At 36.7% G+C, this 20130-nt stretch overlaps 2 protein-coding genes across 2 annotated transcripts; both read left to right on the top strand.

Moving 5' to 3' along the window:
• Positions 1–2462: 2462 nt before the first annotated feature.
• Positions 2463–7229, top strand: tgm1l3 (transglutaminase 1 like 3). Its single transcript, XM_065286627.2, has 14 exons — positions 2463–2614; positions 2767–3173; positions 3277–3468; positions 3546–3797; positions 3908–4026; positions 4127–4234; positions 4944–5121; positions 5198–5336; positions 5422–5614; positions 5688–5841; positions 5917–6201; positions 6286–6446; positions 6584–6720; positions 6804–7229. Exons 2-14 carry the CDS (start codon positions 2768–2770, stop codon positions 6946–6948), a joined length of 2469 nt encoding a protein of 822 aa, XP_065142699.1. The 5' UTR covers positions 2463–2614; position 2767; the 3' UTR covers positions 6949–7229.
• A 6602-nt stretch (positions 7230–13831) lies between these two features.
• tgm1l2 (transglutaminase 1 like 2) lies at positions 13832–19158 on the top strand. The gene is made up of 13 exons (XM_065285139.1): positions 13832–14243; positions 14323–14514; positions 14620–14871; positions 15050–15168; positions 15409–15516; positions 15630–15807; positions 15901–16039; positions 16106–16298; positions 16417–16570; positions 18198–18482; positions 18555–18715; positions 18792–18928; positions 19008–19158. The coding sequence occupies exons 1-13, from the start codon at positions 13832–13834 to the stop codon at positions 19156–19158; spliced, it is 2481 nt and encodes an 826-aa protein (XP_065141211.1).
• Positions 19159–20130: the final 972 nt, after the last annotated feature.

Genomic DNA, 20130 nt, shown 5'->3' with positions numbered 1-20130 from the left:
AAAATAAAAATGGCGGCCAAGATAGCGGCTGGAGCACAGTTTTAGTGTAAATAAAGATATTTTCACGTTCAACACGATTGCATTTCTAGGGAGCAATTCGTATTGTCGTTTTAAGATATTTTTAAGTTATCAATAAAGCAGCTGCTTTTATAAATGCTGTTCAACGCGTTCCCGGAGCTGCCTTCATTATTGAACGCTGCCTCACGAGGCAACAACTCAGATGCTGGACGCAGCAGTGGATGTAGCTGTTAGCTATGAGAGTGCATTATCGGATTGATATGCTCTATTGTTTTTGATACAGCTACTAATCTAAATAAGTGCACTCCATAAGGGAATGTTTTTTTTTTCGGACATACCCATCGCCGTATGACCGATACGATCCCTCATTAACCCCTCGCGCCACTGTCATTTCGGTAGGTTCATAGTAGGCGTTTACTGTAGTAGAAATCACACTGTCACTGAATTTTGTACATCATCACACTTTCACTGACTTTTGTACATCATTTAAAGACTTTGAAGCTTACATTTCTGTGATGTGTTTTATTAATCACTAAAATATAAATTTTTTATTGTTTTCTTTTTATTGAAATGTAGCCGGATTATGTCATTGTCAAACGTAGTTTATACACGTAAAGTTACTTCATACAAGTCAACACTATGTAACTTTTTTACCTTACATATCTACACAAGCTCTTTATCTAAAAACATTTTAATTGTCAGTCAAGAAAATAAATGATTTTAAAATGGGTTGTTATCAAAGTAGCAGTGTCAGTTGGTATTTTTGGGACTTTTATGCATATATTAAAGAAATGTGTAATGCTGTTTAATATATTTAGGACTATTTGGTTAATATATTTATTATATTTGTAGTTCCATTCTGTGTTTTGATATTTAAATTATGATTGAAGTAATCTAAAGCCATATTTACTCCAGGTTGTCCTTGCATTTCGCAGTACCCGAAAACGAAAGTTATGCATGGTTTTACTACAGTTCAAACAAAAAATACATGGTTACTGCAGTAAAAACATGGTTTTGTCCATAGTAATCAATACACCAAAAAAACATGGTTTTCGTATAGGTAATTTTATATATATATATATATATATATATATATATATATATATATATATATATATATATATATATATATATATATACATTGAACTGACTGTGTCATATAAACTTTGATCAACCCATGGGTACTGTCCACCATTAAGAACACAATAATACAAAATAAAATCATTTGCATTAAAGGTTCAAGTTGGATTGTCACGTGTGAATGAAATAATTTAGGAATGAAAATACTGATAAAGTATCAAGACTGAATTGTTCACAATGTCACAGCAAAAATGTGATTTTCCAGAAGAGACACGTTGTGAAACTTGCAGGTTGATTATGTTAGATACCTACTTCTAATTTGTTGCCAGCCAAATTGTCAGGGTTTGGTTTTATCATTAATACACAATAATTTACGACAATCCATGTGCCCAACCCCATAAATTCATAAATTAGACAAAAAACACAGTAAAAAAATATAGATAACATAAACATAAATGACCAACAAGGAAATAAATGACCAACAAGGAAATAAAAAAAACTTTAAAAAGGTTTAACCTCTAAATGTTTGGGTTTGATGTTTATAAGTCTTTATTTCTCCTGTTTGTTCCTTGCTGTAATTTATAAACGTGTAATAATTGTAACATTTTTGTAATTTATTAAAGTGTCATTATTGTAGTTATGAATAACAAAATTAAACATACCTGTTTTTGTGAGCTTCAAAAACACCTTTGGTGTTTAAATAAGAATGTTTTTGGTGTCTGTGTGTCTGAAATAGGTATATAGAAATTTATTTTTATTAGTCCTTTGCATTCACACATTTACAAACTAATTTATAAAATTATTTCATTCTACATTGTTCAAAACATTATGCCTACATCCACAAAACTTTGAGATATTTTAAACTACTGAAAAGTAGTTAATAGTGATATACGTTTAATTCATTAATAAAAGGTTGAACTCTTTCCTTGAACTCTTAAATTCTTGAAATTTTATTACTAATACCAATATTTTTAACAATCCCCAACGTTTCCAATTTGGAAATTATTTTTAGTGAGTTACTGACTTTTATACCAACCATATAAACCTAGCACCATTCTTTGGGTCAATGTGAACATGTATTGTGCAATAACTATATGTTAAAATGTAATTATATGTAATAACTTTTAGTATACAGATACCTATTATATGAAATAGAGCTCTGACTATCAGTTGAATTATTATAAATATCAATTATGTTATTAGCACAATTATACTAAAGCGTTAAATTACAAAATTTTTAAAAGAGACTTAGGAAAGATTTTTTTTAAACGATTCTGTGTGATTCATCTAAAACCGTTCCCTTCATTTAATGATACGGGCCAATTTTTTCACACACTTTAATTAATCATGTGAATGGGCGGGGATGGAGAAGAGTATATAAACCCAGCGACTGATGAGAATTGTTACAGCGAGATTCCAGTAAGATCTTCACATACTCTTAAGAACACTTCCTCTGTTACCAAACATTGTCGAGGTGCCTTTGAAATCGTCCAGAAAGAAGAACGACAAGCACGATGTAAGTAATCAATTGTTAAAAATATATATTTTTCAACCATTAAGAAAGAAACTTAAAGTATTCTGGTGAATCCTAAATGTGCTTTAAGATATCAAAGATTGAGGTTATGCATGAATAAATTCACATTTAGTCTCTGTTTATCTATCTCGCAGCATGTCTTTTGTAAAGTGTGGCGCGAACAAGAACTTCTGCACTATTGGTCGCTTCCCAGACTTCGCACTGGAGCCGTATCATTACCGGAATTGGCCGTACTATGTGCCAGTTTGCGATAACCCTTTTGCCAAACCCTGTGTGGACCCATGTGCCAAACCCTTTGTGGATCCATGTGCCAAGCCCTGTGTGGACCCGTGTGCCAAGCCCTGTGTGGACCCGTGTGCCAAACCCTTTGTGGATCCGTGTGCCAAACCTTGGGTGACCCATTGTGTTGACCCTTGTGTGAAGCCTTACCCTAACCCTTGTGTAAATCCTTGTGTTTACCCTTTTGTCAACCCTTGCTTCGATTACGACTGTAAGAACGTCGTCCTCAAGGACTGTGCAGAAAGTTGCCCAAATCCTTGTGGTAAGAGCCGTTTTTTTTGCATGCACTGCATTATGGGAAATATCTCCTTTGCCATTTCTATTAGAAACTTTTTGGCTAATAACTAGCCTGCTTCCTTTTCCAGATGTGGTACTGCAGGTACGTTCCGTTGATCTCATCAAATCCTGGAACTGTCAAAATCGCCTGGAGCATCACACCAATGGTTACCGCAGCGATCACCTCATCATCCGTAGAGGACAATGCTTTCAAATGTGTGTCGAGCTGTCCCGACCTTTCAATCCCAAGACCGACCAACTTCACCTGGAGCTGAGACTTGGTCAGTTAAGCCCGGATAAATCCTTTTTGATTAGTTTGATTAGTTAACTAATCTCTCACTTTGTGTGTATTTCACAGGTAATGTACCATCGGTCCGCAACGGCACTTTGGTCATCGTTCCATTAGTGAATGAATTCAAGAAAACGCATTGGGAGGCCAAGATTGTCGAGCAGTCTTGTAATCGCATCAAACTGTCTGTTTACTCCCTCGCTACGGCACCTATTGGACGATACAATCTTACCGTAGTATCATATGGCCCAAGGGGGCGGGCTTCTTCAGTTTGCAGCCCATGCAATGACATCTACGTGCTGTTCAACCCTTGGTGTAAAGGTAAGGAGTTAAAGAAGTATATTTCTGCACAGGTATGCCAAAAAGTTTAGCTTAGCAAGAATAAAAAAGTACAGGGTAAGTGAAATTTCGACTCTCTGTATTTTCACTAGATGACTCCGTGTACCTGGAAGATGAGGCACAGAGAAATGAGTATGTGCTGAATGACGTGGGCAGTATCTACTATGGTGCTCATTGTCAGATCGCTTCAAGAACCTGGAACTTTGGTCAAGTAAGAGCCACGCTATCATGATTCATCAATGATTTGATCTCAAGTACTGAAATACCACCACGGCCAGACTAATCGATTGCCTTTCTTTCTGATCGCTTAGTTTGAAGCGGGAATCTTGGATGCATGTCTCTTTGTGCTGGAGAAAAGCGGAGCCCCCTGCTCAGGATGGGGAGACCCCACTAATGTTGCCAGAGTGCTGTCTGCCATGGTGAGTTTGCATTCAAACTTCAGGATGCTGAAAAAATAACTGGACTGGCACTTATATAGCATAGGACAAGGGTGCCCAAACTCGGCCTGGAGGGCCGGTGTCCTGCAGAGTTTAGCTCCAACTTGCCTCAGCACACCTGCCTGGAAGTTTCTAGTATGCTTAGCAAGACCTTAAAGGGACAATAAGTAGGATTTACCCCCATCTAGTGGTGAAACTGTATTTTGCATTCAAACGATCAGTGCTCTTTAGCGCCTCGCTTTTCCAAATGCGTGTTGAAACTACGGTAGCCGCTATGATGTACTCACTGATCATCTTGTCCGTTTCAGCTGGTTCACGTGTTCTGAATGAAAACGCATGTGGAAACGCGTTGGTAGGCTAGTGCTTTTTGTCCCTCTCTGCTATTGTAGTTTACCAACATGGCGGAACAACATGGAAGCCTCCTTGGACTTACCCGTTCAATGTATGTAAAGAAAAGAAATTCAAAGCTTACAAAGAAAAGTCAGATCACTGGCAGAGGTCATTTGACACCAACGAGGACACATTTATGAATAAAGACATTGATTTTGATTAATAAAACTCTTAAAACCCTACATACTGTCCCTTTAAGTAGCTTCTTCAGGTGTGTTTGATTAGGGCTGGAGCTAAACTCTGCAGGAGCGAGTTTGGACACCCCTGTCATGGGACACTTCTGAACTTCTCATTTTGACAGATCAATTTCAACAACGACTGTGGTGTGTTGATGGGTAACTGGTCAAATTGCTATGCTAGTGGCATTGCTCCTACATCCTGGTGTGGCAGCAGTGCCATCCTGAAACAATACCACAATAGTGGAGGAATCCCGGTTAAATATGGACAGAGTGTGGCCTTCGCTGGAGTCACCAACACTTGTAAGAGTTCATGCAAAATAAAAAGGAGATGGGTAAAAGGTTGATGTGGCATTTATATATGTTTTCTTTTTACTAGTGTTGAGATGCCTTGGTATTCCTGCTCGTCCTGTTACAAACTTCAACTCCGCTCACGACACCGACGTGTCCATGACCACGGATGTTTATCTTGATGAGAACTTTGAGCTGATCGATCACCTGAACCGTGATTCAATCTGGTGATTCAATTGTTCTTCTTATTAGTATTCTGCTAATTTGAAATTAAACTTGAAGATTACACGCTTCTTTCTTTTCCACGTGTAGGAACTACCACGTGTGGAACGAGGCCTGGATGGCCCGGCCCGACCTGCCATGTGGTTTTGGAGGTTGGCAGGCGATTGACTCCACACCTCAGGAGACCAGTCAAGGTTTTTATCGTTGCGGCCCCACCTCTGTTGCCGCGGTCCGCAGCGGGCAGGTCTTCCTCAAATATGACACGCCCTACGTCTTTGCTGAGGTGTGTTAATGCTTTAACATTCCAGTTTATCCTCTAAGTGTTTTGATGTCTAATCAAGCTTTTCTCCTTCTAGGTAAACAGTGATATCGTCTTCTGGCAGCGCACAGCTTGTGGGACGTTTGCTGTGGTCCACGTTGACAAGAACGCAGTGGGTCACTGCATCAGCACCAAGGCTGTAGGCACGGACAAACGTGTAGATATCACAAACCACTACAAACATCCTGAAGGTAAACAGACACACACTTCTCTTAAGTCGCACACGTAATACCTCGACTCTTAATTTGTTCGAACACATCCATCAGGTTCAGAGGAAGAACGCAAAGCCGTGGAAACAGCCGTTCGTCATGGTTCCAAGCGCTGCGTGTATCCACCACCTTGCGTTGAGGATGTCATCTGTGAAATCATCATGCAGAAAGAAGTGGTGTATGTGGGAAAGGATGCTGTGCTTTCAATCGCTCTGAAGAACAAATGCAGCAGCGCTCGCACCATCACCCTGAAAAGTCAGGTTTCAGCCGTGTACTACACTGGAGTGCACAAGGCCTTAGTGAAGAAGGACCAGACCTCCTTTGAGCTCAAGGCTTCTGAATGTAAGGATATGAAAGCTTTGCTAATGCTGATCAACATAACATGATTACTAATAATGTTTATCTTATAATTTTTTAACTTCGTAGCCAAAGTCATGGAGTGGACCGTGCGATATGAGGATTATAAGTGTCATCTGGTGGATCATGCATCTATGGTTCTGACTGTCGTTGGACAGGTCGTTCAAACCAAGCAAGTTGTGGCCAGGCGGTTTAACTTCAGGCTGTGTACACCAGAACTTGTTATCACTGTAGGTCAAATGTTGGTTTTTATTGCTAATATATTTTGAAGTTCCTAGCATAAATTTAAGCATCATTATTTAACTTTTTTTTCACAAAATGTCTGACTTCTGTAAATTGGATTAATGTAGTGCTGTTTTTGTTTTAGCCTGGATCTGATTGCGTGGTGGGCAGAGAGGTGCCGTTCAAAATCACATTCCAGAATCCGCTGTCCTGCGTGCTAAAGAACGCCATTTTCCGTTTTGAGGGGCTGGGAATGAAGCACGCCAGAATGATCAACTATGGGTGAGACAGCACAAATTATTTTATTATATTATTTTAATTTTGCAACGGTATGATAATGGTATATAATGTATCTGCTTTTCTAGTGATATTGCAAGCTTGGCCACAGTGAACCTGACGGAGAAATTCATTCCCAAGTGCCACGGTCCATATAAACTCCTGGCATCACTCGACTGTCCTCAGCTGACTCAGGTCCATGGAGGCTGCAACGTTGTCGTCAGAGAAAAGTGAAAATGCACTCAAATAACCAAAGGAGTTGCAATATATGGCCCTAAAACCATTCTCTGTGCTTTTCATATGATTGATTTGCAGAATTCAAATGAATCTTTTCATCTTATGTAACCTATATACTCTATACTAAAGGGTGCAGTTAATCATGATCTTAAAAGATGGTTTATGCAAGTCATTTTTTAAGGATATGGGGTTGATTTTTGGTGTCACATTGTTTAAGAAAGTTGTAGGTTTAGTCTACCCAAGTGAAAGTTTATGGTTATGGTTTGATATTTTTCTCCTCTTAGCATCAATAAAAGTCTTTCAATCGCAGAACGTTTGTTGTTTGTGATGCTTTATTCTGACTTACAGTTCTTTTCCATACAAATGTTTTACTACTAATTATTTTTATAAACATTTACTCTTATACTACAGTATTTTCTCTCAGATTTACACATTGGAAGGTTGTACCTCAGATCTTAAACCAAAGATGTGCAAGCTTCAAGCATGTTCCCATAAGAGAGAAAAATGGCTTTTAGATGAATCATGTGGATTTAAGTGGCCTCTTTAAAGGGATTAAGGAGACAAATGAATATCTTAATGTAATTGTTCTGGTCTGATACTATTGGTTATGCTGTCCATAAAGGTGACGAAGTATACAGAGGCAGGTGTCTTACAATACTTATAAAACTGCACACCTGAATGCATGTATAGTAAACTGTGGTACTTAACTATTCGGGGTGGTTTCCCGGACAAGGATTAGTTTAAGCCAGGACTAGGCCTTAGTTTAATTAGGAAATATAACTAGTTTTAACAAACATGCCTCACAAAAACATAACTTGTGTGCATTTTGGGGCAAAACAAAGGGCACTGATGTATTTTAAGATATTTCAGTTTGGACAGCTCTTACATTTATTTTGTTCTAGGACTTTAATCCCTGTCCGGGTTATCGTCCCTGATCTAGTAAAAGACAACTCATGTAGCAAGTTACTTTTAATTACTCAGATAATAATGAAAACAATTCAATGAATAGTGAGACAAAAGATTTCTATCATGCTGCAAAATGACATAATTAATGTAAACTAATGAGAGGTGTGGTATAAAAAACTGTGTAAATGAAGTCAATTTCAGTTATAAATCCCCAAACATTTTACTTTTATCTTGTATTGAAAACATTTACACAGGACCAGTACTATATAAGGTAAAGGTTATAAAAGAGAAACTTCCAATCTTACCCCAAAAAGAGGGAAAAAACTACAAGAAAATAATACATAAAATCAAACGAAAAAGAAAGTCATGCCACGGCCACGAAAAACTATTTATAGAAATTTGTGCGAGTGACACGAAAAAGACATTTGGGCTCAAGGCACGTAAAAAAGCTGAATTTTGTGCCATGAGCACAAATAAATTAATCTTTTCTAGTTTCATGACTTTCTGTGAGAATTATACTTAATATATAAATATATATATTTTTTTATTAAATGTGTGTAATATATGATGTAAACAAAAACTTTTATTCTGCACACGATCATTTGCGATTAATTGTTTTGCAGCACTTTTTAAAATTCAGTAATTATTTTTGTGCCAATAAAAAAGTACATTTCAAAAAATTTACAAAGATATTAAAATGAGAAACTGCACACCTTTGTAGCAAATCAAGGTTTATTTATTTACTGCCAGAGGATCTGTTTTAATGATGTAATGTAGTCCATATCCAAACATGGCCATTTAAAAGATTATGGTTTCTCCAGCACGGAACACATATTCAATTCAGTATTACACAAACAAATTCATTTATACCAAATGTGATCGTAAGGTTTCAATGTTAAACTGTTAAAAGCTTCCCCATGTTGCTTTTTATATCAGGGTTTATTGGCCTTTTTGCACAAGAGCATGTGAACACCATACATCACTGCCACCTGGCTGTGGGTATAAGCATAACATCCTGCTTAAAATACGGTACTAAGTTTACCCATCCCAGCATAAAGACTTATTTTCTGTACAGATATCGGTTGGACGTGGAAAGACATTTAATCATTAGTGCTTAAAGAACCAGTATGAACAATGGATTACGAGATTGGTGCAAAACCTTTAGAGTAAAAATAAATAATGTTTTCACACTATTGATATGTGCTTGTGTAGGTGCATAATAAGATTATTATAGGTTTAAAAGAAACATTTCTTTCTGACCTTTTTTCCTATAAATAATCTGTTTTATTCATTGCTCTTGTGTATTATTCCAGCTCAGATTGCAGAGACGAGCTGAAAAAACGAGACACAGCAACTTACAAATTTAAGAGAAAAGATAATGCACGGTGTCTACAGTCTTTTATAGTAACATGAAAATGTCATTATCACTCACCTTGATCTCTTGCCAAACCCATATGATTTTTTTTAACCTGCAGAATAATAACCACCTGATCAAATCTTTTCTTCAAGAATTACAGGACATTTACACAACAATTTATAATGACCAAAACAATAAATCAGAAGTTTAATTAATAATGCATTTTAGTCCATTATGGCTTCAAAGTCATAGGTTAATTATACTGAATTAATTTAAAGTAACAAGACCCATTATACTAAAAACATACATTGACTACATTGACCATAGTGTGAACTATTAAATAACAATGTACACTTAAAAGATTTCTTTAATAGTTTGGTGTGCTATATACAGTACCAGATTTTCTGCATAACAGACTTGTAGTTTACCACTGCTGAATGATTCATTATGGGTCAGACACTCATTATTGCATTACATTTATTATCTTCTGTCATCATTAAACATGAAGTAGATATTAGAGGGATTATATAAATGCTTTACAGATAGATTTATCACACAGACAACGCTCATGAAACACTCCTAGTGTATTGTACACTTGATCCTAGGCTTTAATGCAACACCACCTCGTTGTATTTCACTGATTGAGCTCAATTAAAATCACCTAATAAATATAATGGAGTGCAATATGACCTTTTTTAAGTTCATTTTAGCAGCTGTACAATAATTATTTCTTATATGTTTCTCAGTGATAATGTAAGACTTTGACTGGCACTCATCATATTGCCTCGTAGACATTTTCCTTTCATGGCAAGAGCGAAAATATTAAAGTTTAAACAATATTGAACAATGGCCTTTAAAAAAATAACCCATGAACTGTATACTGTAACTTGTCAACTTGTCGTGCTTGGAGAAAAATAAAGAAATCTGTTTTCAGATTTCATAACATTGGACTTTCTCTTGGTTTTATATATTTACAGTTTGTTTGACGTTCCTAATGTAAAAAATAAACCCTGAAAACTTTTGAAGACAAATTTGCAGGGGCGTCAGTTTGTTAGACAAAAACTATACAATTTAAGTGCAGGATTTGTGATTAAAACAAGCAAAAATATCTGCCAATGGGGTGAAAAAATAAGCTTAAATTACGTGTTCAAGAAAAAATAAATCTTATTTTTATATTTTTTTCTCACCCCATTGGCAGATATTTTTGCTTGTTTTAATCACAAATCCTGCACTTAAATTGTATAGTTTTTGTCTAAAAACTAGACTTATTTTCTTGAGTCATTTTGCTCATCAAGAAAAAGCATTTTAATTTAAGACTTTTTAGATATTTCTACTCAAAACAAGACAAAAATACTAAGTAAGAAAGTCATTTTTGCAGTGTAAGTCGCACAGGTTTTGTTTGATTTTTCAGACCATTTTAACCAAATGCTTTCAAAAAGTGGTGGGGACAAAATCAGACATTTCAAAAAGTGGTGGGGACATGTCCCCATGCAGCGTCCCCAGTGTAAATGACACCTATGCAAATTTGTTTATAATAATAATGATCTCATAGCTGCTCAAATTGCCATCTCTTGTACACTGAAAAAAAGATTGATTCAATGTTCTCAATTTTTTAAGGTAAGTTTTTGCAATCAATTTATTTAAGCTACATTTAATCAAAAGTTTTTTATTTTTTTCTAATTTAAATATAATAAAATTAGCTTAAATAAATTGATTGCAACCACTTACCTTAAAAAAATGAGTAATTAAATTTAAAAAAATTTCAGTGTATCTAATGTATTTTATGTTAATTTGCTGGACTCATGAGGTTAAACCGTTCTGAGGAGTTTGGACTGTGTTGGATGGCTTCAGGTGGTCAATTTCATGTGCTCTTTATTACTTGGCTGATTAAAAAATTAATTCTCAATTTTTTTTATATTTTAGATAATTTGTCTGAATCTGAATTTTTTGATTTAATGGGTCTTATTAAGGACAATCTGTATTTTCTGATACACCTTCATCATTCTTTCTTTATCATCATTCTTTATTTGCGCTTGCACAATTTCAGCAAAAAAAGAAAAACTTTTTAAGTAAATTTCATACATACATTCAGTGCAAAGCTCAGGAGTAGGATGAAGAATAAATTCTTATTTAACCTACCCCAAAGAAAAATAACAAAAAATACACAGATGGCAATAATCAATTTCAAATTACAATGGCCTAACATACACAATCATACACCCAATTTTTATCTAATAATTTCATAAGATTTCATAATTTCTTGTTTGCATTTACTTAAATTGTAAAATGTTTGAACAATTTTTTAAATCTCCTTCCAAGAAGTTCCAATATTTAACTCCTGCAACAGAAATTTGTTTTAAAGTAGTTCTAACTAAAGGTTGTTTAAAATCATGTTTTCTCCTACGGCTTTCGCTTTTAACAAAAAGACTTTGCAGACCACATGGTAACAAACTAAATCTTGCTTTATGCATTATTAATAATATTTGCAGAACCACCAAATCTTACAATTTTAGTAGTCCTGACTTCATAAACAGTTCAGAGGTGTGTTCTTTTGGAGCAACTCTATGTATCATTCTTATAGCTCTTTTTTGTAAAGTAATTTGTGTCATATGTGTTACCCCACACTTCCAAGCAATACATAAAATATGGTAAAATTAATTAACATTACAAAGTTCGCATTGCAGCGTAATTTAACATATACTTAATTTTACTCAAAACAAAAAGGACTTTACATACTTTCTTTTTTACATAACTAACAAAACTAACCTTCTGGGTGGAGTAAAGGTTGGGGTATGAAGATGAAGGGGATGAAGAGCATATCGGTTACTCTCAAGAAAGCTGAAAAATTCAAATTGTATTTAATTTTAGTTTAGGCTGAATTATCTTGTCTTAAACTGTATTGAGTCATTCTCTATTGTTACAATGATTATCAATTAATAAATGAAGCACCAAAAACAAACCAAACAGTGGCATTTTAACGTCTGCAATTACAATCATCAATGGGTTGATCTATTTAGTAAGTCAATAGATTAGCACCTGTCGCTGAATAACAGTGAACGCAGCTGATTCACAGGTGACATGAGAATAACGCCCGAGTCATTACACCATTAAAATCAATAACATTCAGGCTGACACATTGTCTACAGCAGTGCATGGTGTGGCGACCCAAAACTAAAATGAATACTTAATGCAAATAATATAATGCAAAACATTATCATATATCATATATCTAAATAAAACTTTTTTTTACATTTGAAACTGAGATATATTAGGCAGATACTAAAAATGAGGCATTATGTGACAGGCCATCATATAAAAAATAAGACACAGCCTAATACAGGTTCACTTATATGATTAAACAAATATTTTTAATTTTTTGTGCTAATTAAACCAAATCACTCAAGCTATGAAGAGTGTAATTCATACTTCTTCTGTAGTTTATGCATTTAATAAATAGACATAAAAATATTACATTGGTTGAACAAAGCATTAGGCTATGTAGTCTTTTGCTATATTAATACATTTCAACATCAACTCAAAGATATTTTTTCTCTATGATAAACAATTATCATTTTAACATGGTAGGTCACACACAAATATATGTAATATAGGATTCATATGAAACCTCTGTCTATGTTTATGATCTGATTTAACAGCTGCTCCTCTTTCTGGAATTGTTCACAGCTCTGCCTATAACTTTAAAACAATTACACTAAGATGTTAATTTCTCTCAATAATTGCCTCAAATAGACTTTAACACACGAGACTCACCCAGAATCCTTTCTTCTCTCTTATAGGGGGGAACATCCTAAAACTCATCAGCTATGAGCTATAGATGGGTGGAGCTGGAGAAGTGAATATATATACAGAGATCTTCAGTGAGAATCTGTACAGCGAAGAAGGAGCAACCATCAGCAAGATTACAAATACTTTACATAGACATCAAAAACCAGAATCAGAATTATGTAAGTATTCATCTTAGACATGTTTTCAAGAGTATTTTGGGGTATATTTTGCTTATAGGCTAATAAAAATGGCATTTAGGATTTAATTCAGCAGATGACTCCAGGCCAGATCCGCACCGGAGCTGCTGGCTTTGGCGTGTATCCGGTTCATATTTGGCCCGGAGTCATCTGCTGACTGTTTTTGTAGATCAGATGTCAATAAGCAAGAAACTCAAACTCATCTTTAGCAGATTACAATGTCTAAAGTCTTTCTTTAGTGGTATGATTATCTTTTATTAAATCAAATCAACAAACCTATTCAACCAGACGACAGTTAGTGAGTAGCTAAATCTTCATATTTTTATTGGATTTGCAGCCAATGTTTAATTCAGTTCTTCCTCTATATATAAACAAATTGTTTATGAGGATTTTTGACATTTTAGAGTAGCCATGTGTAAACCAGTCAGTAAAATCCCAGCTAATGTCATTTTTTACCGTTTCTATATAAAATCATCCAACATAATGTAAAGATCATTCTGTGAAAATATCATCTTGATATCTTTATTATTGACTTAGTCAGGTGACTTTATTTAGGAATAGTTAACCACCTAAAAGAAAGATTTTATTTACTTTTTATTTTACATTTATTTTCTCTTTCACTTCTTTTCACAGCATGGCTTTTGTGAAGTGCCCATACAACAACTTCTGCACCGTCGGACGCTTCCCGACCATTAAAGTGCATGGGGACGACTGCCGGAAAATAGCATGCGACGCACCTGTTTGCGCTAAACCTTGTGTAAACCCGTGCTCTGTATCTTGGGTAAACCCTTGGGTTAACCCATATGCTAACTCTTGCGTTAACCCATGCATTAACCCTTACGTGAATCCATGCGCTAACCCCTGGGTGAATCCATGGGTGAATCCATGCGTCGAATCTCATGTTAACCCCTGTGCTAATCCTTGTGCCAATCCTTGTGTACACCCTTGCAACTACGTCACACCAGGCCGTGATTATGATTGTAAGGAGGTTGTCCTCAAGGATTGTGCAGATGATTGTCTAAGCAAGAAAGTCTGTGGAGGCGACGGTAAGAGTGCATTATGGTAAATTATAATGCTGATTTTAATCACGATCTGCGTTATAATACATTCTTCGTTTTTTCTCAGATCTAACCCTTCGGGTATGCAAAGTTGACCTTCTTAAGTGCAGGAACGGGCCGAATCGTCTTGAGCATCACACACATTTTTTCCTTGATGAACATCTCATCGTCCGCAGAGGGCAATGTTTCAATATGTGGCTTGATCTCTCACGACCATTTAATGCAACTTGTGACCAACTTCACCTGGAGCTGAAACTCGGTCAGTGTACATCACGTGTACTGTATCCATAAGTATGGGTGCATGTAAAATAATGAACCAGCATTCAAATACAATAGATGGATATTTCTTCTTCACATTTCACAGGTCATATCCCATCTATCCGGGACGGCACATATGTGATCGTACCATTAGTGAATGAATTCAAGAAAAACTGCTGGGGAGCCAAGATCGTCGAACAATGCCAAAACCGAATCAAACTGTGCGTTAACTCCGTTCCAACTGCGTGTATCGGACGATACACGTTCAACGTCGTAACGCACTGCAAAGGGGGCAGATACACTTCACCATGCATCCCTGACAATGACATTTACATGCTGTTCAACCCTTGGTGTAGAGGTGTGTGTGACAGAATAAGATGGACAATTTTGGGTGTTTAAGCAGAAAAGAATCATGCCCTTACGATTGAATGGTTTTTATGCATCACATCCGCATCATTAAGCTTTAAAAGTTGAATGAAATGAGAGGAAATAAAGCAAACACTATTAAAGCATTTCCCTCTTTCTTCGATAATTAGATGACTGTGTGTACATGGAAGAGGATGCAGAGAGAACCGAGTATGTGCTGAATGACACGGGCAGAATCTACTATGGGACTAAACAACAAATTGGATGCAAAACCTGGAACTTTGGTCAAGTAAGAACCACGCTCTCAGAACCATACAGCAGATGACTTCGGGCCATATCTACACCGGATCTGCACCAGAGTTGCTGACTTTGGCGCCAATCCGGTGCAGATTCGGCATCTGCTATCTAATGTTTAGTATTTCTTGAACCTTAAAACTTGGTCGGTTATCAAATACAGTATGAAAACTCACAGCTGAAAAGGGTAAAGACAAAAAAAATCAAATGCTAATCTCTTCATCTTTGTTCTTAGTTTGAAGAAGGAGTCTTAGCTTCATGTTTGTATGTGCTGGATAAGAGTTGTACACCTTGCTCAGGATGGCGAAGCCCCGTTAACATCGCCAGAGTGGTCTCAGACATGGTGAGTACGCATTTTTATCAACCCGACGTCTTGGACGTGAGCCTGATTATATCGATTCTGAGCACGGCGTGTAACAATCGAACACTTTCGGCCATCTTAACGTATCTTCACAGGTTATTGCCAACAAAGACTGTGGTGTGCTGATGGGTAACTGGTCAAATTGCTACGGAGGTGGAATTTCTCCGACAGCCTGGTGTGGCAGCGCTCCCATTCTGAAACAGTACTTCAAAAGTGGAGGAGTCCCCGTCAAATACGGACAGAGCTTGGCTTTCGCTGGAGTCACCAATACGAGTAAGAGTTTCTGCATAATGGGCAAGAAGAAAAAGAAGTGAACAGGAGAGTGATGTTTAGTCATCCATTTATGTGCCGTTTCTTCCTCTCTAGTGATGAGATGTTTCGGTATTCCCACTCGTCCCGTCTCCAACTTCCTGTCTGCTCATGACACTGATGTTTGCCTGACAACAGACGTTTATCTAGATGAGAAATTTCAGCTGATTGATCATCTGAACCGTGATTCAATCTGGTAAGATGTTTTATCATTGTTACATAGAACACATGACAAAATACTCATCAAATACCGCCTTTCTAGGAACTACCATGTTTGGAATGAGGCCTGGATGGCCCGGCCCGACCTGCCAAGTGGTTTTGGAGGTTGGCAGGTGGTTGACTCCACTCCTCAGCTGACCAGTCAGGGTTTCTATCGCTGCGGCCCCACCTCCGTCGCTGCCATCCGTACCGGGCAGGTCTTCCTGAAGCATGATGCATCCTACATGTTTGCTGAGGTATCTTAACTCCTTACACCTTAATTTAGCATCATACAAAGTTTAATATGTAATTGTAATATGTAAGGATTTAAGCTAGGGGATAATTTGAACACTGACTTTAACCCTTTGTGTTAAGGTGAACAATGATAGAGTCTACTGGCAGAGGAAATGCAATGGGACCTTCGATGTCGTCCATGTTGAGAAGGATATAGCTGGTCATTGCATCAGCACCAAGGCTGTTGGATCAGATCAACGCGTCGATATCACGAACCTCTATAAGTACACTAAAGGTAAAAATAATACACAGATATGCCATAAACACACACATCTTTATCCACCGTATCGGTGCAATTTGCATATTGTAACTCATCAATATTGAAGTAAACTTTTTAACACTAAATCTAATAACACACATATTTTACTTTTCAAAATGAGTATTGGTCAATCTCAAGTAACTAGTTTATTTTTAAACATGGTTTCTTAATAGAGGATGGAGGCATTTTGGAAACAGGGCTGAAAGTAACAGGACTGAGTTTTTGGCATAAATTTAGCAAATACATAAAATATAGTTGCATTAAATATGTGCTAATAGCATGAATTCTAGTGATTTACCAAAATTGTTTATTTTAAAATAAACCAATAACATCAAGGAAATAATATATACATGACTAAACATTTAGATTGACATTCACAGAAAAGAAAATGAGTAACTTTTGATCTTCACATGGACTTCAGAAGATCCAGATGATGCAACTTCCTCTTGAAAATGTGACTTGTGGGATATTTCTAGATTTTCAGTGGAGTAAAACCTGTTGAGTAACAGGACTGAGTGAAATCATGGGGGCATAACTAAAATTAACATTTTATTTTAAATTTTACGTCTTTTTCAATGGTAAAAATATTTAAAGCAAAGATGGGATTTGTACGGAGCCCCTAAGGGGACATGGAGCAAAAATTAAAATAAAGTTTAGTTTCGCTTACTACCACATGCGCACGTGAAACTACCGCGGCCGCACATGAAACTACCGCGGTTAGTTTCGCGTGCACACATGAAACTTTTTCATATGCGTGCAATAGTTTCACGTGAGCACGCGAAACTAAACTTTAAAAAAATTCTGCACATGAAGGTTTCAATTGAGCACATGAAACTAAACTTTGTCTTTTTTTACTCCAATGTCACCTTTGGGGCTTGGTAGATATGGACCCACACAAAAATGCAAAAAAAGAATATATCTAAAGAATTTTATGCTTTATATTCAAAGATAAAGTATAGAGATAGAGAGCACGGACGCATCAAAAAAGCTGCTTTTCAGTATTCTATGTGGTTTATTAATGTTTTAAATTATATAGTTTAAATTTGCCGTTAGATTAACATGCAGGACACTTTAATAATACTTTAATCATGAAATGTATTTTATAGTTAGTTTCCTTGCATTTTTATTAGGGCTGGGCCGATACCACTTTCATGTCTGATACCGATGTCGATACCACAACCTTGAGTATTTGTCTATACCGATACGATCCAATACCATCTATATCAGCCTTTCGGCCTAGCAAAATTTTTAGTTAGCACAAAAATTCAAAATGAAATTTAAGCTGTAACTTTGGACAATTTAAAGTGCAACTTCGTGCAAATTCATGTTGCTCAGCAAGTCACGCTTTACGCCAAGTTGCCATGACAAGGTCCGTGTTGGTATCAGATCTGATTGTACTCCCCGACTCGAAATCCGGCCATTTTTGCCAATATTAGATTAATATCGATACTGAATATCGGATTGGCCCACCCCTAATTTTTATACATATAATGTACTGGAGACAGAATTGGCACCGATTTGGTGGAATGGCCCATAAGCAGATAATGTTTTCTGTATTTCGCATAAAACCCCCTTGAATTCATTATATTCTCCCCTCTCTCAGGTACGGAGGACAGGTGCGTTGCTTGGGACACAGCCTGTCGATACGGCGCTAGGCAATGCGCATACTCTCTGCCGTGCGCTGAGGATGTAGCCGTTAAAGTCACCATGCAGGGAGATGGACCGTACCTGGGCAAGGATGCTGTGCTTTGCATCAATCTGAAAAACAAATGCAACTCACCTCGTAGCCTCACCCTGTACAGCCAAGCAGTGGCCATGTACCACACCGGTGTCCACAGGGCTTTCCTGAAGAGAGACCAGACATGCTTTGAACTGAAGGCCTGTGAATGTAAGAAACAACAAAAGCTTAAAACAAAGATTTAAAATTATAAGCATTTCATAATCTCATGTCACCCTATAGCCAAGACTCTGGAATGGACCCTGCGTTACGATGAGTACAAGGAACATCTGGTGGACCACGCTCCTCTAATGCTCAATCTCATTGGACACGTGGAGCAAACCAAGCAAGTTGTGGCCACCCAATTCGGCTTCAGACTGCGCACGCCGGATCTGATACTTACCGTGAGTCGCATTTTCACAAAGGCCGATCAGACAACACTGTTAGGTATTAATGTAACATATATGTGGTTCTTCTCAGCCTGTTTGTGATGCCATCATGGGCAAGGAGGTGCCAGTTAAGGTCACGTTCCAGAATCCACTGCATTGCCCGCTGAGGAACGTCGTTTTCCGATTTGAAGGTCTGGGAATGAAGCATGCCAAAACTGTTTCCTATGGGTAAGTGGATGTTATGGTAAACTACAGTACTGTAATACAAATGGAACTGATGGACTATAACAGTAATTTCTCTTTTCAGTGAAATTGGAAGCCAATCCACGGTGTGTCTGACGGAGAAGTTTGTCCCCACCCGATGCGGCCCTCAAAAACTTCTGGCAACGCTCGACTGTCCTCATCTGACTCAGGTGCACGGATGCGCCAACATTGTTGTCAAACAGCCAACATGTTAAGCAATCAAACAACGGCAAGAAAGGATTTGAATGCGCTTTGAATGTTTAATGCTAGATATTATTGTCGTTTCGGGTTATTTTTCCTTTATAATATTGCATTTTGGGATATAGGATTTATGAGTTAATAAGAAATCAATAATCACAATCAACTTCAATGATTTAGTTTTTCTCAAGCCAATGATTTACTTATTTGATCGAAACTGAAAGATTGTTTTAAAAGGTGATGGTTTTTATTCTGTCCTCTGTGTAGTTTCAGATGTAATAAAAGATTATCAGCATACTAAATCATGTGTGTGGATGTGATTTATGCATCTTGTTATTTAAAGGGTTCATGCATTATACCGTTTCACAATTACTTGCCGGTCTTTCTGGTTTTTAACTTAACTTATTCCCGCCAGCCATTTTTTTTAAAGTTGCCCCCCAGCATATTTTGTGATTTTCACAAAAGTTTCACAAAATGCCTTCCAGGAAAATTTCCTTCTGAAAATTTATAAACATACAGATATATCAAATGAAAGAACAGACCCTCTGATTTCAAACAAACAAACCGGGAAAAAAGTTTCATCCTATCTATATTTTTTCTCAGCTTATAAACTCTTAAATATGGGTTTTTTTCTTTAAAAAATATATTTTTTGCAAAAAGCTGAAATAATTGCATGATTTTTTTGTCAAGGAATTTTGTTGGAGATCAGATTCAGGACGATTATCAAAACATACACAGTGTTTAAAATTAGTTAAAAAAAAATTTTGCTCACGGTATTACATATTAACATAAAACCTCATCAGAAACACGTTTTTAATGCACATTTTTTCTCTTAATTGACGAGATAACTCGTCAATGGCAGGGAAAGAGTTAAACACCCAAGAATAAAATTTTGTTATTAATTATTCACCATCACGTCGTTCTACCCCTGTAAGACTTTCGTTCATATTAGAGATACAAATAAAGATTTTTTTAATGAAATCTAAGCG

Source organism: Paramisgurnus dabryanus, chromosome 21, assembly GCF_030506205.2.
Source record: "Paramisgurnus dabryanus chromosome 21, PD_genome_1.1, whole genome shotgun sequence".
Taxonomy (NCBI): Eukaryota; Metazoa; Chordata; class Actinopteri; order Cypriniformes; family Cobitidae; genus Paramisgurnus; species Paramisgurnus dabryanus.
This window is presented reverse-complemented; position numbering and strand designations above follow the sequence as displayed.